The 26254-nt window shown below is 33.1% G+C and overlaps 1 protein-coding gene across 1 annotated transcript in view; it reads right to left on the bottom strand.

Annotated features, from left to right (window-relative positions):
- Positions 1-26254, bottom strand: part of SEMA3C (semaphorin 3C) — a 198996-nt gene that overhangs the window by 29739 nt on the left and 143003 nt on the right. Inside the window, exon 12 of the mRNA XM_003771460.4 lies at positions 15636-15858. Within this exon, the coding sequence (XP_003771508.1) occupies positions 15636-15858 (223 nt within the window). The remainder of the gene's footprint in view (positions 1-15635; positions 15859-26254) is intronic.

The following is a 26254-nucleotide window of genomic DNA, read 5'->3' as shown; positions in this document are numbered from 1 at the left end:
TTAAATTACATATTGTGAAGTCTGGAAATTAGCTGAAATAACTATATTCCTAGTAACAGTATATCTTTGTGTCTATGTGTATATGACAAAAATGAAGAATAGATTAACTGTAGAAAGTCTATATGCCTCACTGGTAGCCATTCCACATTAAAAGATCTAGAGGAAGGAGCCCCAGAACATGAATATCCACTTAAACAACAAAAAAAAAATTACATCAATGGATGAGAGTCAGAGAGAAAGAAGAGTATGGATAGCTTGTATTAGTGAAAAGAGTACTATACAGAGAGATTATAGATAACTGACAGATCAAAGGATCAAATTACCTATGACTATTTTGAAGTTTGAAGGAGGGGAAGTAAAATAGGTACTGTCACTACTTATGCATCTAGAGAATGGCAACTGGAGATCTCCAAGGTGAAAATCACTGAATTTCTCTGTTTTGGTTTCTTTATCTTTAAACTAAGGAAACTGGAATTAATGATGTTGAAGATTCCATCCATCTTTAAATTCTAGCTATCTATGTGAGTTAAAATATGTAGCACAGAAGTACAAGATATATATAGCTATATTGGTTTGTCTCAAACTCACCACCCCCATCCCCTCAACCCCAACCGACACATATACAACATACATAAAGACAAATTGTAGCAGAAAAGCAGGGTTTTTAGACATTTTACTCATCAAAAATTACATTAGTTTTCAGGTTAATTAAAAAAGTCATATGAGCAAAAATGTCAATACAGAAGAGAATGACTAGATAAAAGTCAAGGCATAATCACTCATTTCTAAAATGTTTTTAATTATTATAATCCTGTGGCTATATCATGAGCTGAATTTTAACCAATTTTGTATGTAGAAATGTATTAGATGCTTTTATGTTCTAAAAACCCCCATTTTATCACAGAATGTTAGCCCATGTTGTACCACAGAATGTTTTGGGGAAAGTCTAAAATAGAAATCTACATAATGGAATTACATGGGAGAACATAAAAGAACTACTTAGTGAAATGTCAAAAATCTCAAATTAATTTTTGGTTGCTATTTGGAGGGGTTGTAAAGTCTCTAATATAAAAGATTCTCTTTCATGTTAAGAGTTTCCATCTTATGCATTCAATTGACAAGCTCAAAATTCTTAACAACCAAAAAACGAATTTAGATTTTTAAATACTGAAACCCAAGGAACTACCAAGTACAATAAAAATATACCTCCATTTTTTTACACTTAAAATCACAAAATATTTTTTAAATGTTGCTTAAACAGGCTCCAACTATTGAAAAAAAATAAAAATGTTGGCAATCTTTAAAAGTTCTAAGCCACATTCTACAATTTAAATCCACATCCTTAGCCACATTCAAAAGCAAATAAAAATACAAAGTCTGAAAATTCTGGGTATAAGAAATGCTGTTTTGACTCAGTTTTGAGCATTCACAGTATAATAAATCCATCTTTTCATAAAGAAAAAAATACCCTCAACTTTATTTGTTCATAGTCCTACAGCTAGTCAGTATTCAAATTCAGAACTCAATAAACTTTTCTTCACATGATCTATTTTGACATGGGGTGATTTATTTTCTAATGGCGTAACTGCTATGGCAATTTCATCTTGAAGGATAGAGTTTTCAAAATAAGGAGCTAAGTAATATGATGAGTCCTTGACTGTCCCTACCCCAATAATCAGGCATTTACTTGGCTTACATAAGGTTGTTGAGCTGTAAACTTTAAAAAAAAAAAAAAAAAAAAAAAAAAAAAAAAGGACAATAGAGCCCAATTGAAGAAACCTAAGTTGAAAATGGAAGTTTGGAGCGATGAAGCAAGTGTGTAGTGGAAAAGAGTGAGGTGATGAAGTTAATGTCAGGAATATTTAGAAAATAGGAACAAAGAAAGGAAGGCTATAATCTTTATTTGGGTTCACATCATCGTATACACAAGAATAATGAACTTGATGCTGGTTTTATGGTTCACTGCTGCAGACTCTAATGACAAATATGGATCATTGAATAGTCTATATAGCCTTGGCAATTTCTAACAATCTTAGAGAATATTTGTGACCATGAAATCAAAGCCTTGATTACAAAAAATGCCCTGAGATGTAACTATGCCCCTAACAAAGGAAACCATTCTTAAATGAGGAAGTTGATTGCTTATTATCATATTTTCCAAGTGTTACCCATCAGGGCAACATGGAAATCAACAGCTTCATTCAAAAGGCCTCACACACTTGAATCCTATCAATTCCTCTAATGAAGTCCTCCACAAAATAAATAAATTTCAGAATATTTTTGTGAATCAACTCTTAAAGACTAATGAAAAAAAATAAAAAGCTTATAGTTGAAAGAGACTTCAGAGGGCCTCTCATAAAAACCACTCTGAGAATCTATTAATAAGCATTTTAAAAAGCATTGTGCTAAGTAATAGGGATATGAAAGAAAGAAGGGAGGGAAGGAAAGAGGAATAGAAAGAAAAAGAAACAACCAAACAATAACTGATCAAAAGGAGGTTATATTCTATAAGAAGCATTCCCTCTATTGCAACACTAGAAAATGGTCCTTTATATGCTCAATGCCTTTCACTTCTTCAATAAAATAAATGCATTTTATTTTTGGACAATATTGTGTTAGAAATTTTTCTTCATAGTGAATTACAATTTCAGAGTGACTCCAAAATACACGCTCTAAGTACTGCCCCATTTAGTTTTGAATAATGGCACATTTTTTAAGGCTTTAATAAAATACTTCTGTTAAAAATTGCTCAGTATTCTAAAATACTTTTTAAAATCCTATCAAATATATGGTGAGATTGTGGATTGTGTCTTCTGAAGGGGGTAATAGATAGCATTGATGATATTATAATAGTGAAAAGGTTATGTAATTTTACATCAAGATCTGGTTGCAGCCTGGATAATAATGTACAGTTTGAATTGTCAAAATGAAGACAATCTTAATTTATTAAGTTTACTGTATCAATTTAGCTGACAAAGTTTTCATATTTGTTGAGCAAGGATGGTTTGCATTGGATAGAACTAGTGAATATTACTCTCAATATCTGCTGTTAGACTCTATACATGAGACTACCTGTTTTTTTTTTTTTTTTTTTTTTTTTGCATTTGCCTCTCCAGGCATACATTCCTGTGAGCTATTGGTAGTAGGTATTTGGATGATTTCTTCTTCTCTCCTCCCCAACTCTCCTACCTCAGTATAACCAAATAATCCCAATGTCCCTGATCAAGTTTGTTTTTTGGCAGAACCATTAAGAAAGATCACCATAGAACAGTGATTTCCATCCCACCAATACAGGTACTTAAAGGTGAACTGCAAGATTTTCATGACAACCACCACCTTTCTCCTTGATAACTAGTAACTACAGTGAACACCATGAATTTCTTCCAATTCTGGGTCCTGGGATAGGAGGCATAATCTTTTTTTTATCTCTATCTAAACCTGCCATCTGTATTCCAAGGACAATAAGTATCTTTAGGAGAACTTTAATTCTTAAGAAATTTTCTCTTATACAAATTTAGCTATTTTTACGTGTAGATTTCAGTTATTGCTCCTAATTATGTTCTCTACTACCAAAAGAGCCAAGTTTAATTCATTTTTCCATAAAAAAATTTTCGTATATTTGAAGGTATCTATTCCAATTTCTTTCTAAATACTCTTATTTTCTCCATTTCCTTCAAACACTATTTGACATGGATTCAAGATCCTTCAACAATCTGGCTGCCCTTTCTAGACACTCTTTCCATTGTCAATGCCCTTCCTCTATTGTGGCTCTTAAGATTATAAATCTAGATGTCTTGCAGACTTCAGGTATTATCTAGTCCAATATCTTCTATAAGTAAAAAAAAAATCTCCCAGAAAGTTTAACTTTATGGCATTCCAACCTGAAAACATGTACTTTAGAGTTGGAATGAATAGGTTACAGTATACAGAAACTATTACCCCCTTATCCTAACAAACACTGTCTCTTAAAAAAGCAGCCCAGGGGAGAGGGAGTGGTAGTGACCTATCTTCACTACTAATTTATATCGAGCTCACAGTCTTTTAAAACATCCTAAATTCCTTATCTATTTACCCAAGAAAAACTGGAAGGATAGTACTCTCCCACCATGCCTCCAAATGCTGTACTTGTTAGTTAATTAATTTTTGAGCCTAGGTTTAAAATTAAAAATGTGCCCCTAATAAGTTTTATATTGTTATATTTGACCCCAAAGTATAGCCTGCCATGGTCTTTTTGGAATTCTGACTCATTGTACAGTATAATCACTATCCTTCCAGATTTCTGGACAAGAGTCATCTGTTTTGAAAATCCGAAGATGTATTATTCTATTTTCTCTTCAATTCATGATCCAATAAACTCTATTGTTTTTAGGTTGACAATTAGAAAGTATTTCTGAGCAGGGAACTCCTAACCTCACCTCTGTTCCTGCCTTCTTCCTCAGATCCTTATTGTATTAACTCTTATACAGTAGTTTCTTTGGGTCTACTTTATCATTCCCTGAAGAACAAATAGGTTCTTTATCACCTACTTTCCCTTGTATATACCTGATAAAGAATATACTTCCCAATTTTATGATACTCCAGGCTTTGCTTCCTCCCCCCAATTAAAAATACTAAAGAAAGAGAGGTTTTAATCATTTTGCTCAACTTCCAGACAAATTAAAATTTGAAAAAGAAAAAGGAAAATAAAATAAGCCTAAGACTCAGCAAATCCAAACATATTGCTATGATACCACAGGCTCACCTCAACAATTCCAGCTTCAAATCATTCTCTTGCAGTCCATACTAGTTTACATTCCAATGTGAACATTTATTTCCATTTTCCTAAATCTGAATTCTTCCCAGCTCAATAAAACTAAAGAGCTGACTTTCCACTAACAGAAACCACCACCACAATTCACAGCAATAGGCATCCTCATGGGCAGTCATATAAGGTCTAGCTGTGCTAAACAACAGACCTCAGATCCTTATCCCTAGGATATAAAGCACCAGATTTCTAGTTTGGAAATCTGGCAGGACATCAAGATCAAGGCCACCATATGACTATCCTGAACCCATTTTGTAATAGATAAAAGTTTTCTATATTAATACTTTCAAGCTGGAATCTCCTCTAACTTTCCTTTAAAAGTCAAAGTTGTAATAGGGGGAAATCATACATGGAAATAGAACTACTTGATAGTATTCATATTACTTAAAACCATCTGTAATTGTTCAGTTGTTTCAATCAAATCCAATTCCTTATGACCCTTTTTTGGGATTTTCTTGGCAAAGATCCCAAAGCAGTTTGCCATTTTCTTTTACAGTTTATTTTACAGGTGAGGAAACTGAGGCAAACAAGGTTAAATGACTTTTTCAGGGTCACACAGCTATTAAATATCTGACATTGGATTTGAACTCAAGTCTTTCTGACTCCAGGCCTAATACTCTCTCCATTGTACCACCCATTGCTCCTAAAACTTAAGACCACATAAAAATTACTAAATAGCGATTGAATCAATCAGAGGTCTCAGAGGAAATGACTGTTTTTCTTGTTCCTTCAAAAAGTGCTCTGCATTATAATACACATCTCCGTAGTACTCCGAGTTGTACCTGATGTTCACAACCACTGAATATGGAGGATTTGCTATTTAAAACAATGTCCATATCACAAATATATGGAAGTCAAGACAATTTCAGACATAGGACATGAATTAGTACAATGGAGAAATAGGCTTAAAATCAGGAAAAATGTGTTAATATCTCCACATAAATAATACTTCATTTTTAAAATAGAAAAGCCACTTTAATCATCAGTTTCATCATCTATAAAATAGGCACCATAATGTGAGGGGAGTCAGGTGGCTCAGTGGACTGAGGGCCAGGCCTGGAGTCAGGAAGACTGCTCTTCTTGAGCCTGGGCCCAAGTCACTTAACCCTGTTTGTCTCTAAAATGAAGTGGAGAATGAAAATGATAAATAACAACAGAACCTATATGAGCTACATCTCAAGGTTGCTGTGACAATAAGAGAAATAAAGTTATGGGAAGAAGATCAGTTTGTTACAGCACCTTAGAGAAAGCTGCTCATAGAGTCTGGAAAACTTGCCTCAAATTCTACCTCTGATACATTTTAGGTTTGTGAAACTTGGCAACTTGCTTGATGACTCAATACTTCAGGAATCTCTCTACAATTAAAATCCTAATTCTACCCCTTAATCTGGCTGAGCAGGCACTACTCTGAACTGGTGAAAAGGACTTTTCTTACTATGAACTCCTTCCATCACAGACACAGATCAAGGACAAAAAATATTCATAGGAATGAATGTAATAATAAATTAGGACATTCTGATGAAAAGGTGAAGAACAACTTTCAGAATGTAGTTTTTATAATTTTTCAGTAAGACATTCTTTCTGTTCAAATCATAAAGGTGCTAAATCTAAGTCATGATTCTGATCCTACCTAGGGCAGTTACCTTAATACAGAAAAAACAGAGCAGCACTGTTCCCCATGGAGTTTCCAATGCTGTCTCCTACCCTAGTCTGACTTCCCATGAATGCATTTCATTGTTCACACGAGGAAATGAGTGAGGAGGTATGGATAGACCTCAGTAAAAATCTATCACCATTACAGGGGGAAAAACAACTTAAATTTCATTTCCTACCTATAACTGATCAGTAATTCCATAGGCATAGAGGACAGAATTTAATAGCAAAGTAGCAAATAATTCCATAGTAATATAAGGCAACATCTGAAAATGTTTTTCAATCCTTGCTAAATAATATACAAATGTGAGTTGGTAATAGTATTTTGTTTAAAATAAAATGGATGTCTACACATGTAAAGTCATATACTGAAGAAATAATCTAGATAATTAAAGCAATAAAAAGTAAATCTTTGTATCAATTATCTGGTATTTTTAAACAATGCAATTTTTAGGACAATTTTATGGGAATAATTGCCTTCATTTTTAAATGGGTAATTACCTCAAAAGTCCCACTTTATTTTGTTTAGATATAAAAGTTTGTATTAACATAAAACAAGAAAGCTAATTAAATTAGGGAAATTCTGCCCTTCAAAAACCTGAAATTAAAAAGTATAATAAGAAAAAGGCCCTCTATAGATATGGGAGGAGCTCAACACTATTGGAGACATTTATTTTAACATTATATTTAATTCCTCCTTCATTATATAAAATGCTAGTGCCATCCTTTCTTCTAAATTCTACTTGAGCTTTTTTGGGGTACCACTTTTATTTAAAAAGGAACTTTCACACTTAAAAGACCTCTCCATTCTTAGCAGTGTAGTAATTCTTGCCATGAAGCTCTGTTAAAACTCCTTAGGTGCTTCTAGATCCTGCTTTGGAAAATAATGAAGTTCATATTCAATAAAAATATTAAATGAATTCACATTAGGCAATGTGTTAGGTTAGTGAATAAGTATTTATTAAGTTCCTACTACATGCCAGGCACCATACTAAGTGCTGGGAGACAAAGACAAAGTAATGCTTTTCCTTAATGAACTTGTATACTTCTATAATATAGGGTATACATTGTGCAAAAAGAATTGAGGAAGAAAATCCTAACACCTCGGGAGATAAGGAAGAGCTTTCCACAGGAGCTGGCAACTAAACAGAATCTTGATGGAAGAAAAGGATTCTGAGACTTAAAAGATGGAAAGGAAACTCATTCCAGAAAGTGAGGGAAGTGAGATATGATTTGGAGAAGGCCTAATTTTCAAGTTTGGCTGAAGTATCATGCTTGGGAAAAGACAGAACATGAAAAGCCTTCATTTACTAAAGGGCCATTGATTGGATCCTACAGGCTATCTAGTCCAACTCTCTTATTTTATAGATGATTAAATTGAAACCCAAAATGGTAGTCGAAGGTCAAACAGGTAGTATAGTAAGTGGTGGAACTAAGATTTATATGCCTATGTTGTCATTCCAGTGTGTGTATGCTGGGAAAGATTCAGAAGATTAAGAATTCACTGAATGCCAAATTAACTGGGCATTCCTATACGTGCAGTAGAATGGAAAAGGAGAATTATATATACAAGTGCTGATTTCTGTTATCTACAATTTATACCTAGTGCTGGTGTTCTTTGAATCCATAGTGAGCTTGAATAATATTAGTACCATAGTAGTAAAGTATCATTTATATAGAGTTTTCAGATTTATGCAATGCTTCTAATATGTCAAATCATTGAATCCTCACAACAACTCTGGGATAGAGGCATTATTATTAGTCCAGATAGAAATGAAAATAGCAGATGGGCAGCTAGGTGGGAAAGTGGTTAGAATGCTAGGTTTAATGTCAGAAAGACCCGAGTACAAATAAGGCTTCACTAGCTGTATGACCCTCTAGCAAGTGCCTCTTAAGAGCATTGTACTGTATATCTTATTTAGAATTTAAAGACAATACTTCACGCAATATGCCTCAGTTTCCTCATTTGTAAAATGAGCTAGAGAAGGAAATGGCAAATCACTTCAGTAACTATCAAGAAGACCCCAATTATGATCACAAAGAATTATCCAAAACTGCAAATGACTAAACAACCACAAACTCAATTTGAAAGTTTCATTGACATGCCCAGGTCACATAGCTAGTAAGTGTCTGAGATAGGATTTGATATCAGGTATTCCAGACCTAAAGATTAGCAGGTCTTCTATCTTCTGTGCTACTTACCTGCCTCAAAGGACTGCAGAGACCATATTTTTTGCTTTTATAAACGAGGAAACCAAAGTCCAAAGAGGTTACATTTTTGTCAAAAGTCATATAAAACAATAAAGAACAGGGCTAAGTAATCTGAAATAGTCATCACTATTGTATCATCCTGGATTAACAAATAGTAGACTTTTATGAGACTAAATGCACTTGCTTAGGCTATCAAATTATCCATGGTTGCCTCTTTTCTCTAATGAGAATCCCCAGCTCTGCTATTCATTGGGATTATACCATTTCTCTGCTTGTTCTTAGCAGAATACTTCAGTCTCTTACCCAGGCAGTTATCATGTAATACAAGGGCAAAGATGTTAATGCCTAAGTCACAAATGTGGCATCTACTTTAAAACTTGATGCTTTCCTAGGGCTTAGCAAATGCAAGGTACTAATATGGATTCCATACAAGTGAAGGTTATAAGAAAAACTAATCCAGCAAATTCTCCATGAGAATCCAGGGTGAAAACCACATGAATGCACCCCGCAATATGAATTAATAACGATACTAAATCATCCTAAATCTCTAACACCTATTCACAGGAATCATTCAGCTTTTATCAAAAACCACACACCATCCTGATTGATGAAGAGTAAGAAAAATATAAATATAGCTGAATCTGTCTGAACCTTTCCCAGACATTTAAATATTTTTATAACTGCAGCAGCATTAAAGAAAACAGACACTGTCTCTTGACTAGGCAATGCAGTGGACTTAGAACAAATGCTTTGCATTGCAAGCAGTAGGTGGCAATGTTAAAATAGAAATGTTAATCTCAGGAAAACCCTTGCCTGCTGTTTTATTACCTTCTATAGAGCTTAAGAGGCTCTGTCTCTCACACATGTATATACACAGACACCCACAAATTAAAACACATTGATTTATAAAATAAAGTTGGTTTCTTCCTCTGACTTACTAAATTGTGATCTATTGGTTGGCTGAAAATGGAAAAAGGGGGAAAATCAGCAATAATGATGTTATTTATTTTTCAGATGAGACATGTAGCATAAAAGTAAATTTTTTTTCCATGAGACTAGAGAAATATTAAAATTTTAATGAAAAATGATACTTATATACATATGAAGAGTTTTTGCATACATATATGCATATATCTCTGTATGTATATATATATGTGTGTATACATAGAGACTAGATGTGATACATTTATGTGTGTGTATACACACACATCTTATAATTTCTAGAATTCAGTTATAATTTGATTGAACAAACCTCTACTAAGTGACTTTTAAGGGCAAGGTATTGTATATCCTATTTAGAATTTAAAGACAAATTAAATAGTTCTTGTCCTCAGGAAAAAATGTACTATTGGAATTCACTTAAGATTTATTCTAGAAACAGATGTCTCTCTATCTGGCTGGCTTTGATTTTTACATCACATGAGATAGAATGAGTCTGGCCACTAAATCTTACAGACAAGAACCATCACAGTATCTTATCTTAGCTCCACCACAGTAACCCATTAGGAAGGGTAGATGATAATTGTAATTGTGTCGTCAGTCTTCACCACCAAGAGATTTTAGGACAACAAATCATCAGTAATTTTTAAATCAAAAACAGTTAATAAAATGCAGAGTTTGCATTCTTCTCAATGGATTGACACAAAATTCTCTTTTTAGCATCTCTTTTGACAGTTAACCCCTTCATTAAATTCCTCTAAGAGTCATGAAAAACACAGAGCAAGAAAAAAAAAGAAATTTTCTCTGTGGTGATAGCAGCTTGATCTTTCTTATTTACAAAAGCTGAAAAGCTTTTTGCCTTTGATAAAGCCATTCATTTTTAAGTAAAATTGAGAAGCAACTGTGAGGAAGGCTGGCACCACCCAAGAAATGTTAAAACCTTTCAAGAAAAAAGCTCTACATAATCTAAAGAATAATGAACATGACAAGCTATATTTGAATTCAGTCTCCCAGGAGTAAATTGCAGAAAAAGCCTCTTTACCCTCCATTAGGTACAAATAAATAGATCTCAAATCAACCCTCAAGTTTTGCTTGAAAGCTTCGATGTGAGGTTCTTAATCTGTGGTCCATGACCTCCAAAGGGAGATTGTGGCTAACTTTAGATTTCTACAAACTAAATTGGTATTTTTCTTTTTATTAGACTCTAATTGAAATCCACTACTTCCTTCAATTATGACTATTGACAATGTTATTCTGAAAAGGAACACATAGGTTTCAGCAATCTTCCAAGAAGTTCTTATCCTCCCTCCCAAAAAAGGAAATATTATAAACCCCTATTCTGCAAAAATAGTAAGAGTTTCTTGGAAAGGATAGATCCTTATCCAGGATAAAGTTTTTGGAACATTCATGGAATCTCCAAGGTAGTGGGGTTTACAGAGGGTGATTTTATCTATTTTGAAGCATGAATCATCTCTATCACCTTCCTGACTAATCTAGTTTCTACTGGAATACCTCCAGTATTAGGCAACTCACACATCACTGGAAAGAATCATAATTGGTTCAATTTCCTTAATGTGCTTAAAAATCAGACATATATCTAAGTACATCTTCTACAAAAAAATTCAGTGTAGCCATATGAGAATGTGCATAAGATCAGTTGGTCAAAGAAAACACACTTTCATTACTGCCATCTTTTTGAAAAGATGCTCTTTACATAGGAAATTGCATTGTAGTGCATATTTTCTATTAGGTTATCACATTGGTTGTTGTCTTCTGGAGGAACTGTGGTTTCCCTAATTATGTTAAATTAAAATTACATGATAAAATGTCATTTTTGAAAATGACACATCTTAAAAAGACATCAATACCCTCATTTTCTTCTATGAAGTCTATGTGCATTTTTCAGAAAACTATGTGGTAAGAAAAAGAAATGAAATGGTGAAAAGCATTCTTGAAGGAATTCTATCTTTAGTTCAACATTACAATCTAGCTGTGCATATACTCAGAAACTTTAACGCTGTTTGTTTGTTTTTATTTTCATACAGATGTTTTGTATTAATTCTGTTCTGAAGACTTATATGGAAAGAGAGATTAAAACCACACCATTTTAGAGAATTTCATAGATATCCAGATAAAAGAGGGCAAGACAATTAGCTAAATCATCTGAAAATAGCTGAGAAGGCATAGGCCTGAAATGCTTCCTTCCCTCTTGCAGGACAACGTGATTTTGCAGAAACATGGTCCACACTGAAAGGTACCCAAGAACACTTATTTTCAGTCAGAGTGAAATATATATTTTCAGAGATTTTAATTTTTAGAGAAGACTGTTTCTATGCATTTAATCATTTATCTTAAAAAAGATCTGACAGAAAAGAAGTAATTAATAATTAATTCAATCAGGTAGTTATATACACAATGATATAGCTAATGATTTTTAAAACTTAAACAATGGAAAATGAAGCATCAACTATTAAAAAAGGATGATTGAATTTGTATTCTACACCTAGAAAGACTAAAATAAAACTATCCCTATCCTAACTTAATTTGATAATTATAATTTTTCATCTGTCAGTCTGCATATTTCATAAAAGTAGTATTTTATATTGATTCATAAATAGCCTTAGGGTATAAATGACACTTGAATAATAAAAATGAAAAATAAAACAGACTACCCTGTTATTAGAGTTTATCCATGGAAACAAGAATAAGCATGATTTTAATTTTTTATGATTAAAAAACTTCCCTTATTTCCTATACTTACTATGACTACAATACTTACACGAGAAGAGCCAAGATTTTCTTTTTACATGCCCTTTGTTGAAACCTTGCTTCTTTGAATACTAACAGAATGTGAGTTACTTTCAAATATTGTTTTTTTTTTGTTATTTCTACTCATATTTTAGTTCATATTGTTTGGTACAAGGTAGGTGCTTAAATAAATGCTTATAAATTGACTTTCTATTCCCTTAATCTTAAATCATAATGGCATTTTCTAAGCATATCTTTTCATCCTTTTTTTTAAATCTAGCTCTCTGATTAGGATTATATTTATTCAATAAATTATTTAAAACAAATGAATACTAAGATTCAAAGGGAACTCAGAAAAGATTTAATCCCAGATTCCATGATTTTAGTAGAAAGAAATTGAAACCTAAAATTGACAATGAGAGGCCAGCTATGGTGGTACAGTGAATAAAGCATCAGGCCTTGAGTCAAGAAAAAGAGTTCAAATCCAGCTTCAGAAACTTATTATTATCTGAGCAAATCATTTAAGTCTGTTTTTCTCAGCTTCCTGATATTTAACATGAGCTGGAGAAGGAAATGGCAAACCACTCCAGTATCTTTCCCAAGAAAGCCCCAAATTGGACATAGTCAAAATGATTGAACAACAAAATTATTAAAATGAAGGTAATAAAAGCAAGAGAATGATAACCAACTTCACTACCTCAAGGAAACACATTTTGGAACAAGGATTTATAGTTTTCAAATAGTTTATTTAAAATAACTATATGAAGGAGCTAGTTCTATGACTTTATCTAGGTCATTTTTTTAAATTGTAATTTTAGATATTTGCGTAGAGCATTGTGAGAATAAATGACTTGTTGCAAGGTCACAGATCCAGAATGGGACTTGAACCTTGATTTTACTTGTTTTATTGCCAGTTCTCTTCAGTATGCTACACTGCCTTAGAATCATTAGATATTAAAATATTTATCCCTGGGATGCTTTAAACCTTTTTACACTTAAAGTCATTTTAATTAACTTTCTAGTGACTAATTTAATATGCATGTTTATAAATTCATATCTGGAGAAGGAATCTAGGAGAACATAAAGTACAAATCTCCCATTTTATGAATAAGGACACCAAGGTTCAGTATTTAAGTTCAGCTTATAATTCAGTGAGATTTCTACTATTTTTTCCCCAATACTGCTTCTATATTGATAGTTACCCTTGGTCTTTTCTGATTACAAAATATTTCAGCTGAAAAGAGGGTATTCCAAGTTTTGCAATCTAAAAATAGGAAAACTGAAATGCTAAGAGGATAAATACCAGTCTGTAGATAGTTCCATAAAACAGATCCAGGAGTGGAACCAATTCTCCCAATTTCTATTCCACTCATTTCTCTGCTACACCATACACACCAGTAATTCAATTGGTGCTGCTAAAGAATAAATTCCAGATGCACTAAAGACAGAAGACTGTGTTGAGAGGATTGGAAAAAAAGAAACTGTCCAAAGAATAAAAAAAAAGCAAACAAAAAAGAATATGATCAAGTTTTCAGAAGTTTTACTCTTTGTAATATGAATGATAAACATAAGTGGAAAGATTTTTCTGAAAAGAAAAATATTTCAGGGTTTTTTGACAGTTATATGTTTGGGAAGTATATAAACATTATTTCTTAATCTTCTTTAGCATGTTACTTTTAATTTCTTTTTAAAGATAAAATCTCTTATGGAAATACATGTTTTTCTCATGTTTCAGTCAATGCATCTTTGACCTGAATAAGCTCCTTCCAATGATTTAGTTTGCAAAGCACCATCACCTTCTCATCCTATACAACTCTTATTCATATTTTCCAGTGAATAACTTTCTCCACAAAAAGTTTGCCCAACATTCTAGCAACCTTCCTCTTTATTTCTTGACAGAATGTGCATAGCAAAGAAGCATAAAATTTGGTCTATCAATTATCCTTAGTGATATCTACATGACTGGTCTAGCGCGCGCGCTCTCTCTCTCTCTCTCTCTCTCTCTCTCTCTCTCTCCTTTTTTTTTTCTCTTACAAAACAACAGACAGTGAAATAATCTCTGTGAGATTTATGAAAAATGTTAAGAGAAAATGAAGGCAGGAAACATGTACTCTCAACTTTCTCTAGACTTTATTTTAATCACCTCACTTTTATTAATTTAAACCCAATTAATTCTTGCCTCAAGCCGTAATATTCTCTACTTCTGAACTTTTATATTGTCTTCCAAGAAAGCACTTCCTTTTCACCTCTTAATAGCTCTACCCTCCTTAAAGGCTCAATTCAAAGGCTGCCTCCTATATCAACCTTTTGCTAACTCTGACATCTCTCCACCCACCCCTCAGCTGCTAAAAACCTTTTCCCAAAAAAAATTCCTTCTATTTTGTATCAATTTTGCATTTAGTCGTTGTCCAATAAATGTTAATAAAAACAATATATATGTGTGTATATATATATATATATATATATATCCACTACGAATAATTCCTCATTTCAACCTTGTGCTAATTTACATCAATGTTATACAATTTTTATAAAGTTTTATTAAGGAATAAGAATAAGATAAGTAAGTTATTTGACTCAATGTCATAAATTATGTCTAAAACCAACAATGCAGTTTCCATCAATAAAATCTTCACATCTTAGATCAATGATGAGAGAGAGGGAAAGAGGGAAAGGTGAGGGCAGGAGAGAGGGAGAAGGAGAAGGAAAGGGGGAGGGGGAGAGGGAGAAGGAGAGGGAAAATGAGAGGGAGAGGGAGAAGAAGAAGGAGAGGGAAAATGAGAGGGAGAGGGAGGAGAGGCAGAGGGAGAGGAAGAGGAAAAGGGAGAAAGGAGGAAGAGAGGGAGAAGGGAGAGGGAGGAGGGAAAGGGAGAAGGAAAAGGAAAAGGGAGAGGGAGAAGGGAGAGGGAGGAGGGAAAGGGAGAAGGAAAAGGAAAAGGGAGAGGGAGAGGGCGAAGGGAAAGGGAGAAGAGAGAGGGAGAAGGGAGAGGGAAAGGAAAGAGGGAGGAGGGAGAGGAAGAGGGAGAAGTAGGGGGAGGGAGAGAAGAAGAGGCAGAAGGAGAGGTAAGGGGGGGAAAGAGGTTATATTTTTAAACTTAGTTTCAGTATACTACAACATATATAAAATTGTATTGTAACTTACATTGTATGATAAGCAATAGAAAATGCTACATCTCAAATAGATATTCTCAGCTAAGACAATTTCTGCACACCAAGTTAAAAAAAATAACACAAAAGTGACTATGCTAACGATCTTTTTTTTTGAAGATTCATGCCTTACCAGTTCCAAGAAACAAGACATGGTATCTTCCATCAGCAGCATTTACTCGATCTACAGCTATCTTCGTATATTTGTAGTCTGTGCCAATCCTGATAATTAAAGGTCTTTTGTGGATTGGATAGATGGGATTATACATTAAGGGATGATTCCGAATAAAGGTTACAACATCATCTGGGAACTCTTTCGTTGTTCTCATGTTTGGAGTAAAGGCTCCTCCTGGACACTGTTCAAAAACATTTATAATAATATACAGTAAATTATATTAAATCAAATATCATAATTACTTTTTATTCAGCAATTGTGAAAGCTGTATTCCTTAAAATGATATATGTATGTAAATTTAACTCACTTCAAATCCACTAGCTTGGCTAATAACTCTGATCACAGCAGGTCAATAATGAATTTTTATCTAGAAATAATTTACATGATTAATCTTAGTAGATGACCTCAGGGAGTTTCTGAAGCTACAGTGGCCACCTTTTTTCCTATTGTCTTACTCCTTTTCAACAATTTATTTTTCATTCCTATGTGAACTTTAAAAAAAATGTGTCCAAGAAACAAGCCAAAATACATACAAAGTATTCTTTATTAGCCTTAGTGATAAAAACCAGCTTGGCTATAACCACAATATTTAATTATTTTGGCTCAACCAATATTATTTAACAGGATTTGTGTTTCTAAACCAGTATTTCATGTCTTTGATGTAAAATAACTATGTAAATAAACTTTAGAAATTTGAATAAACTAAATCGTATAATATCACTGAATACAAAACCTCTGTTTTAAAGAATACTACCTATATTCCCTTGAATTACTCTTTTTTTAGGTTAATATTGATCAGGATACCTCATTAGCACTTATTTGGTACATAAAAATATTATTCTTATCGTACAGATAGACATGAGATTAAATGACTAAATGAAAGAGAGTTCAATAATTAATATAATGTGGATCTTTAATTCATTTGTTTATCAATTCAATCTTCATTTGGAACTAGCTTTTTAAGGGGAAAATGTTATACTTGCACAAATTTTCCTATAAGTCTGCCTCTGTTAAGACCAAATGAGGACAAAGAATTTCAGAGAGTGTTTTAGCTGATGGATGAGTTCCATACTTCTGGGAAGTATAGAATTATGGGTGCTTTCTGCCCTCATTCCTCACACAAAGTGGAAAGAAGGAAACATATGCTTTTTGAATGAAAACATGGAAAGAACAATGCATGAGTGATTTAAATAGAATCAGGGCTGTGTAAAAGAGCACTAATTATGGCTTTGCAAAGTTGAAAAACCCACACTTAAATATTCTGAATATTCCCCTTTGCAAATTCTGGATAATGCAAAACTTTAAATTCTAGACATTTCATTAAATTCTCATAAATTACTCTGATTTTTCATATTTTCATTGTTATCAGACAATAATTTGTAAATATGTCAGCCAGGATTTACACATTTTATTCAGTATTTTATAGAATCATAAAAGAGTTGAAAGGAAATTTAGAAGTCCATCTAATGCCAAAGCTTTCACTTTGTTAATGAAGAGGATTGAATGGGCCTGTGAAGTCATATAACTTGCCCAATGCAATACATTTCTCCTGCTCCTTCCACTATACCACACTACTTCAAATTCAATTGAGATTTATTTTTTTTAAACTCTTTAAGAATAAAGGCTACTTAGTGTCTTCAGTCACTAAATAAAAGAACTATATACTCTCCCTCACTCCATATCCTTAGGAGATTACCTCCAATTTAGTTTGTATACTGTATGTCTTGTATGTATATAGTTGTTTGCATTTGTCTCTCCTATTATACCATGTACTTTTGCCTTTTTTTGTCTCCCCAGTGTTCAATACTATCCGTATCTCATAGCACAGACTTAATAAATGATCATTCAAGTTGATGTGACTTGAAAAGAAAATTTAAATACAAACAGAAAACAAGAATATAGAATCAAATACAAAAATACTAAATGAAGGTATAACCACAAATTAATAAAATAAAAAAACCATATACCTTTGTTAATTTAGAAACTAACTACTATGTGATTTAAGTAGCTTTTTCCCCCCAACACTGGATGGTGATACATTAACTGAATGGTCTTTCTATAGTCAGTTTCTTATATCACATTCCTTATCTTTGATACAGCTCAATCCCCAAAATAAAATGATTGCATTTTTTAAAATAATAACAACCACCCATATCTCTTTAATACAACCTACCATCAGGTGTCATAGGTAGGGCAAGTATTATAAATCTTCATTTACAGATGAAAAAATAGGTTTAGAAAAGTCCCTGGACTTCCCCATTGTACATAATTAATAAGCTACACAATCTGGATTCAAACCTAAGACTTAAAACTCTTGGTGAAGTAATCTTTCCACTGCATCATACTTTTTTCTACTTTTTTCCCTAATTTTTAAAAATCTCCCAGTTTTAATCCCCATTACAGGGAATTTTCATGTATTGATGAAGAAGGGCAAATGCTTTAAAATTGAGAGGTTAAGAGCAGAGATGTCAGTCACATAGCCCTCAACACTCCTGAGTACCCCCAAAACCGGAGGAAAATATAATTGGGAAATATTTAATAACAAATATTTTCTGTTTTACTATAAATTTTTTATGCATGATTTTAAAGTTATACTTCAGGGGTCCTTATGTGTGGTTTAAGGGCTCCTGACTTCCATTTGACTTGGCCCCCACTGGCTTGAAGGGTTGTACAGGGCAGAGAATTGCATCTATGCCCAGAGTCTCAAAAACAGGAGATGTTAAATTGGAACCCTGGTTTTCCCAATTCTAATTTATTTGATACATCCTGAAATCCAAGCCTCCCTCCATTTTTGTATTATGTCTTAACATGTAATCATTTCTTTTTGGAGGAAGAAAATAGAATGAAAGTATTTGTTCTGAATATAAATGTGTCCTTCACTTATCACCAATAGGCATTAAAACAATATGTTGGCAAAATACCATTTATTTTTTTTTTAATAATTATATCTTTTTATTGACAGAACCCATGCCTGGGTAATTTTTTACAACATTATTCTTTGCACTCACTTCTGTTCCGACTTTTCCCCTCCTTCTTTCTACCCCCTCCCCCAGATGGCAAGCAGTCCTATACATGTTAAATATGTCACAGTACAAAATACCATTTATTAAGGTAAATGTGGAAGGAAGAAAAGAAGGGAAGAAATTAGCACACTGAATAATGACCTGACCCTAGAGTCAGGAGGACCTGAGTTCAGATCTAGCCTCTGACACTTAATATCTGTGTGACTCTGCACAAGTCACTTAACCCCATTTGCCTCAGTTTTCTTATCTGTGAAATGAGGTAGCTAAGAAAATGACAGGATCACTTCAGTATCTTAACCATGCAAACCTCAAATGAGGTCATGGAGCATTAGGCATTAATGAAATGATACAGTAACAATAACAAGATAGATAGGAACTTCTTTAGCTAGACTAAGGAAGAAAAATAATATATTCCTTTACTTCATTCCCTTCAGACTGATTTGACTCAGGAATAAAAAAAAATAATGTCTGATTAAAACATAGTCCTTTACTGTATATTTGTAAAATAGTATAACAGCAACTTTAGAAAGATATGTATAATATTGTGACACATGTAAATTATATCAAACCTTGGTGAAATGTCTATTTTGAAAAAAAAAAAAAAACTTAAACTAGCAGACTTAATTGTTGGACATTCATATAGGTTAGTTTCTTTGGTTATCACCCACTTTACGGTTCTCATTAGAAATATTCTCAGAGCTTCGCATCTCCCTTGATTAACTTCCCCCACTGAATTTTAGTACATGGAATTATACTCACATTTTCTCTGAAACATTTGAAATTTTATTTCCAAATATCTAGATGTCAGATGATATCTGACTTTCTTTTCTTTCCCTGTTAAGTATTCTAAAAAAAAAATCACAACTCCAATTTTACAATTTCCCTAGTATATCGAGCAATGATATTTTGGTAAAAATCAAGTACAGAATAGTTGTTACTTTTTCTTATTAAAGAGGAGATATTATTTAGTATAGATAAGACTATTATCTGCACAGACAATATTATTTTGTAACAACACTACTATATATTCAGATTATTAAACTCCCTCTTCTTGGTTAACAATTTGTTCCTTGAACATCTATTTCCTCTTTCTGTCCAGCTGGTATATAATATGTTGAAATGACAATATTACTTCTATTTCTGACCACACTAAATATTCTTTAGTATGATTTTACCCTCTAGGTTCAAGATGTACTTAAGTTAATATATCATCTTAGCATATAAAGCTCTTTCTATTTTTCCTTTTTTACCTCTTTTATTCATCTTGACAAAAAGTAAATGCTACTATCAAGTGTCATATTAATGGGTCCCCACCTCACCATTTCTCAGTAATATCTGTGAGGTTAAACTTGCTTTGTTCTGTAAGCATATTTAAGTCCCCTCAATTGTTAACCATATTTTCTGTTTTAGTGTACTGATACCTAAGGTTATGATTTTCAGTATTGCCTTCTTTCTAAATTTTGCTTTTTGGATATTTCTAGATATCTCTATAGCTATTCTTTTTTCTGCCTTGTAGTTATGTGCTAATGTGTAGTTAGTGCTAATGACCAGAATGGATTTGCATAAACAGTTTTCTCTCTCCTTTCTATTAAAAAATATTTGAATGACATTTCATGATTCTAGAAACACATTTTATCAATGTTTATTAAGCATATTCTATTAATAACTTATTCCAATGTTTTAAGTCCATTTCAGAAATCCATATCCTATTCTTGGACCCTAACCCAATTATTGAAAGCCCAAATTTGCCACAAGAATGCATGTGTGTGTGTGTGTGTGTGTGTGTGTGTGTTTGAAACTAATTCTTGCATTCAAATGGCAGCAGTGATAAAAAAAAAAAAACACAACCCCTTATAAATGGAGGTGGAATCTATATTGCAAGACATTGAGAAGGCAGTGGAGAGTGACACTAAATGTATAGATGGTAGTCTATTCACTTTAAAAATTATAATACTTTGAAGCAAGTTCCTCAAGTTAAAGGGGGAGTTATACTTTTTTGATAGTGGAAACAGGGAAAAAGATTATATTTTGTAACTCAGAAAACAACTTATTGACTGGAGCTAAAATGAAGGGAAGCCATGATTAATGCAAGCAGTAGTAGTTAGAGCAGAGGTATAGAGCTAAGATACTTCACATCAAATAATCTCAGTCTTTTTCAGTAAAGAATAAGTAAATTTAGTAAAGAGAAGGGGTAAACTTAAAACATCAGTTTTAGAACAGCCATTGTATGAATGAATTTTATGGAATGAATAAGAAATGGACTACCATGCAATTATGAGGAATAAGTAGAACTTATATAGAACATATTTAGAAAGGTCCAGTCAGCATTGTATCATGAGTTTTCTAAGTGACATTCAGGCATGCAGGGAGGGATGGAAGGTGTAAATTAGACAGAAACATCTTCCAAAATAGAGGGTAAAATTTGTATATGAATTCTTATTTATGAGATGGTATGTTATTCTAAAGAGAAAAAAAAGAGAACCTCATGTATTCATCTACATTTTCATTTAAACAAGCTTTTCCAAATGTCTAATTTAAATGAAACTACATATTCCTAAATAAGAGGATTTTTAAAGTCGTTTATTTGTAATTATAGAGGTATTGATTTTTTTCCCCTTCCTTCTTTTCCCATGTAAGAATTATTAGGAAGAAAAGGGCTTATAACAGTCAGCAGTATTTCCAAATAGCTGGGTCTAAAATTTCTTGTGGACCAAGGAAAATAGCTCAATGATGGTTATGGAAATATCTGCTTGTTATAGGTATGACAATCACATCCTAACTACCAGAGTAATGCTACATTTCAAGAATGTCAAATGAATCATTTTTCCAAGTAATAATTAACCCACCCATTGACTCACTATATAAACTTTGAAGATAAGCTTGGCACTGCATACAAAAATCAACACTGGTGATGACAACAAACTCAAATTGATTATTCTTCTTTTCGGAATTGACCCTACCTAAACTTTTGGGTTTGCTTTTTGCCATAGAACCAAGAAAAAAGTGTTTTAACAAAGAACTGCTGGGAAACACTGATATTCAAATCCTGTGAATATGAGCATTCCTCTTATTATAGATACTCAGAAAACAAATGTCCTTTGTTCAGCAACTAGACTGAAATTGCTTTATTCACAAAAACAAGAATATTGTCACTACAAACGCCTAAAGATTTTTGTTAAACCAGTCATTGGAATGCTTGCTTTGATCAGTTTTTATCAAGTAGGGATAATGATTATAAAATGAAAACTTTTTAAAGTGTTTTCTTTTAAGTGAGAACAAAAAGCTTTGTAAATGGAATCAATGCTTCTGAAATTAGATCTAATGACCACCTGCTCTCCTCTCTATAGATGAAGTATAAGTATTAGGGCGGAGCAGGATAGAAAGAGAGAGGGTGGGAGACAGTGAAAGAGAGAGAGACAGACAGACAGAGACAAAAGACAAAGACAGAGAGAACATACACATGTGTAATTTGGGATGGCATATTACTGATCTCTAATCTTGTCACTACATTTTTTTTTTTTTTTTGCCTCAGAATCTTTGCAGTCTGCATCCCATGCCTAGGATATATTCATTCCCTTCTTAGTTTTTCCTCCTTGAATTGCTAGCTTCTATTAAGGCTCAATTTCAGTTGTCACCTCCTGTGGATATCTTACAGCATTCTTCCTATCCTTCCTAGTAGTTAATTAGCACACACTTTCTATCTCCTAAAATTACGTATTTGTTTATCTGTGTACATGTTGTAACTTATTTTTAGAAACATAAACTCCTTGAAAATAGGAAATATTTTATTTTTATGTTTTCCTTTTGTATCTAAAGCACCTGTCTCCATGTCTTGCATATGGTAGGTCTGTTAGAATCTTGCCAGATGAATAAATGAATGATGATAAATGATCTGGTATTGAATTGTTCACTAAAACAAATACACTTGCTAAACAACCTAATATTGGAAACATTGTTATAGCTTTGTTGAGCATACCTTTCATGATTTGAAAATATAATTATTTAAATATGTTATCTATTTCAGTTTGTATTACTGTTTTCATCTGAAAATTATCTCAATCAGCCAATTAACATTTACTAAAATTCTACAGGCCAATGCTATGCTGTATCTTAAGGATGCAAAAAGTTAAAACTATTCCTTTTGTGTAGAATCTTATATTTCTATTCCAGGAGATGACAGGGTCAGAGAGCCAATAAATATTTGAGGCACAGTGTTTATAGAATCACAGATTTCAATAGTCTGAAGAAATCTCAGCAGCCATTTAATCCAACCTATATAGAAGTTGCAGAACTAAAGCTGTGAAGGACTCCCAAAAGCATTTATTCCAACTCAATCATTTTACATATGATTTTAATTCTGAGTGATCATTCAACAACCCATTTATTAAGTACCTATGTGCCAGTCAGGAAGACTCAAGTTTAAATCCCACCTCAGACATTAGTATCTGTGGGATCCTGGGCAAGCTCCATCTGCTCCCTATGTCTCTCAGTTTCCTTGTCTGGACATGAGGAGATTGAACTGGATGGCCTCCAAGGTTTCTTCCACCTCTAAATTAATGATACTATGGAAAATTTCAAGGAGGAGAAGAATTTCAATAGATTATATACATATGTGTGTACACATACACATATATACTATAAATGTGTACATATATGTGTGTATACAGAATACAGAGAGGGAGAAAAGAGAGAAGACAAGTTTATATGTATATGTATGCATATATATATGACAAGAAAGAAAAGCATATATATATATATATATATATATAAAGTACATACATATATATATGATGTATATGTATGTATGAGAGGAAATATAAATATGTAAGTGTATTGTATATACATGTGATTGTATATGAATATATTTATATATATATATATATATATATATATATATATCAGAGAAATGGAGGGGAAGGAAAACAAATATGGTATATGTATAAAAGAAGATAAGTGTATGTATACATAAAGTAAAATGTAGGGGTCTGTGTAGCTATATGTGTATATATGTATATATGTGTATATATGTGTATATATATGTGTGTGTGTATGTATAAATAAATATATACATACACACAGAGAGATATACATATACATGCATACATATAGAGAATAAATTCAGAGATAATAAAAACTAAGTAATTAAGATCAAACAGCTTTGAAAGGAGGAAATGACAGAATCAGAAATGGTTTTTTTTCTGTAGAAGACTAGGGCAGCTGGTGGTGCAGAGCATCCAAGAACACCAGGTCTAGAGTGAGGAAGATCTGACTCTAAATGTGGCCTCAAACACAAGATATTTGATCCTGGGCAAGTCTCTTAACCCCTATTTGCCTCAGTTCTTCATCTGTAAAATGGGGACACACTAGAGAAGGAAATGGCAAACCATTCCAGTATCTTGGAAAAGAAAACTGTACAAATAATGCCCCTGGGGTTAAGTAGAGTAATTTATCCCTGAATAAAAATAACAAGATAGAGCATGCCCTGAATCCTGAAAGTACATGGAAATTCTAGGAGGCAAAGGTAAGGAAAGAGTCCCTTCTAGGCACAGGCAAAGGAGATGAGTTTCTTGTGTATGGATTAGGGAAGGCCAATTTTGATTGCAGAGTACAAGAGGAGGACAGATGTACCACGAGGCTAGAAAGAAATATTAGGACCAGTTTGTGAAGTCAAACCTCAACAGAGCAGTTTGTAATTGAGTGTAAAGACAATAGTGATTTACAGGAGTTATTAAATTGAAGACTGATATGGTGATCTAGACTTAAGGAAGATCTCATCGGTAGCAGCATGTAAACAGTGGGACTTGTAGCAGGGAGACTAATATGATGGCTGCTGGAATAATCTAGGTGAGTTGTTAGGAAAGCCTCCATGAAATGTTAGTTGTGAAAATAGAGGAAAAGGTCAAATGTAAGAGATGTTACTAAAAAATAGTAGTATCTGGTAATTGATTAGATATGTAGGATTAGTTGGAGTGAAGAATAGAGCATAATAGAGCATAACAATGAGGTCACAAATGGGAGACTGGAAAGAATGGTAGTGTCTCCCAAAAGATGTCTGTAAAAGCGGCAAGGTTGGGGTGAGGGAAAGCAGAGGTTATTAATGAAATTTTTTTGATATCTCGAGCTTGAAATGTTTCCTAAACCTCCAATTTGAAATGTCTGATAAGAATTTAGAAATATGGTAACTGAATCCCAAGGGAGAAAGTTCGGCTGGATATATAGGTGTGTGAATTATCTTAGAAATAATAAATACTTGGAAGTTGATAACATCATCAATGAATGGCTACAATGATCTAGGAGAAAATCTTGGGGAATGGATTGAGCAAGAGAAATTTAGAGTAAGGAATATATGAAATCATATTCTATTTGAGAAACAAGTTTCTTTTCTCTTTAAAAGTCACTTAACTTTTCTGCCTTGCTTACCCCATCTGTAAAATGAGGATATAAGAATTTAGCTCAGACTTATTGTAAACATCAAATCAGCTAACACAGAAAAAGAGCTTAAAATGCTGGATAATATTATTTCTATAGATTTCAAGCTCCCCAGCTTCATAAACACACACATATCTCTTTCTCAATATTCAGTAACACAAAATACATATAATCTTTTAAAATAATTATGTCTCTTTATCATAAAATAATCAACAACACTGGTAGAATTGTCTTAATCTATTAACTATGAAGATTATCCATTTAAAATTTCCTTTATGGAATCAGGTACTGAATCTGCTAAATACAGAATGACCAGAGCAGATGCCCATGTCCATACTTATAAATAGATGTTAAAATAGGACAGTCTTTATTAGGTTGTGGGATAGTTTATACACATGAAGTGGGCACTGCAGGATCTCTAAACTAGCTTAAGTGGAATAATGTAATATGTTAACTTGGCTACTGAGAGAGTCTGCGATCTTTGGCTGCCCTTTGTGGCATACCAATGGTGTCTTGTTTCTTCCACAAACTTGAATTATTTATGGAAAAACATCATGACACAATTGGCATATTTATTCCTACTGAAGTTGGTTGTGATTGTTAGTTAGGACTATTTATTAATATGGTCTATCCATTATCAATATAACATACATAGTTTGAATTCAAAGTCAGTGCAGGTATAAAATTTCCGTCAGTATCTTTTCTCTAAGTATGCAGCTACAGATTTATGGGTTTATCCAGGCAGCTGGACTACTGTGTGGAGAAATAAAGTTTGACAGTCACAGTTGATCCTTCACTAGGAGTACTTCAGAGGCAACATTCTTAACCCTTGAGAATAGGGAATACTGTAGGTCACTTGGCTACAGACATCTTGGCTGCATTAGTTAAGAAGATGAGCTCTGGAAGAAGAACATTTCAGCCATTCTTTGCCAAGTCAAGTATTAGGTTCATGCTGTAAGATTTTGGGGAAGGGGAGGACAAAATATTAAAGTGGATATTCTTTTCCAAGAGAAGTCAGAAGCTCCTGTGCATGTGTGTGTTTGTGTGTGTCTGTGTGTGCACATGCATTGCATGTGTCTTTATAGATCATTATTTGGCAGAGCTTGATTTAAAGAAATTGTTTAA

Source organism: Sarcophilus harrisii, chromosome 5 (genome assembly GCF_902635505.1).
Source record: "Sarcophilus harrisii chromosome 5, mSarHar1.11, whole genome shotgun sequence".
In the NCBI taxonomy this organism is placed as follows: Eukaryota; Metazoa; Chordata; class Mammalia; order Dasyuromorphia; family Dasyuridae; genus Sarcophilus; species Sarcophilus harrisii.
The sequence above is the reverse complement of the archived record's forward strand: the minus strand, read 5'-3'. Positions and strand labels throughout refer to the sequence as shown.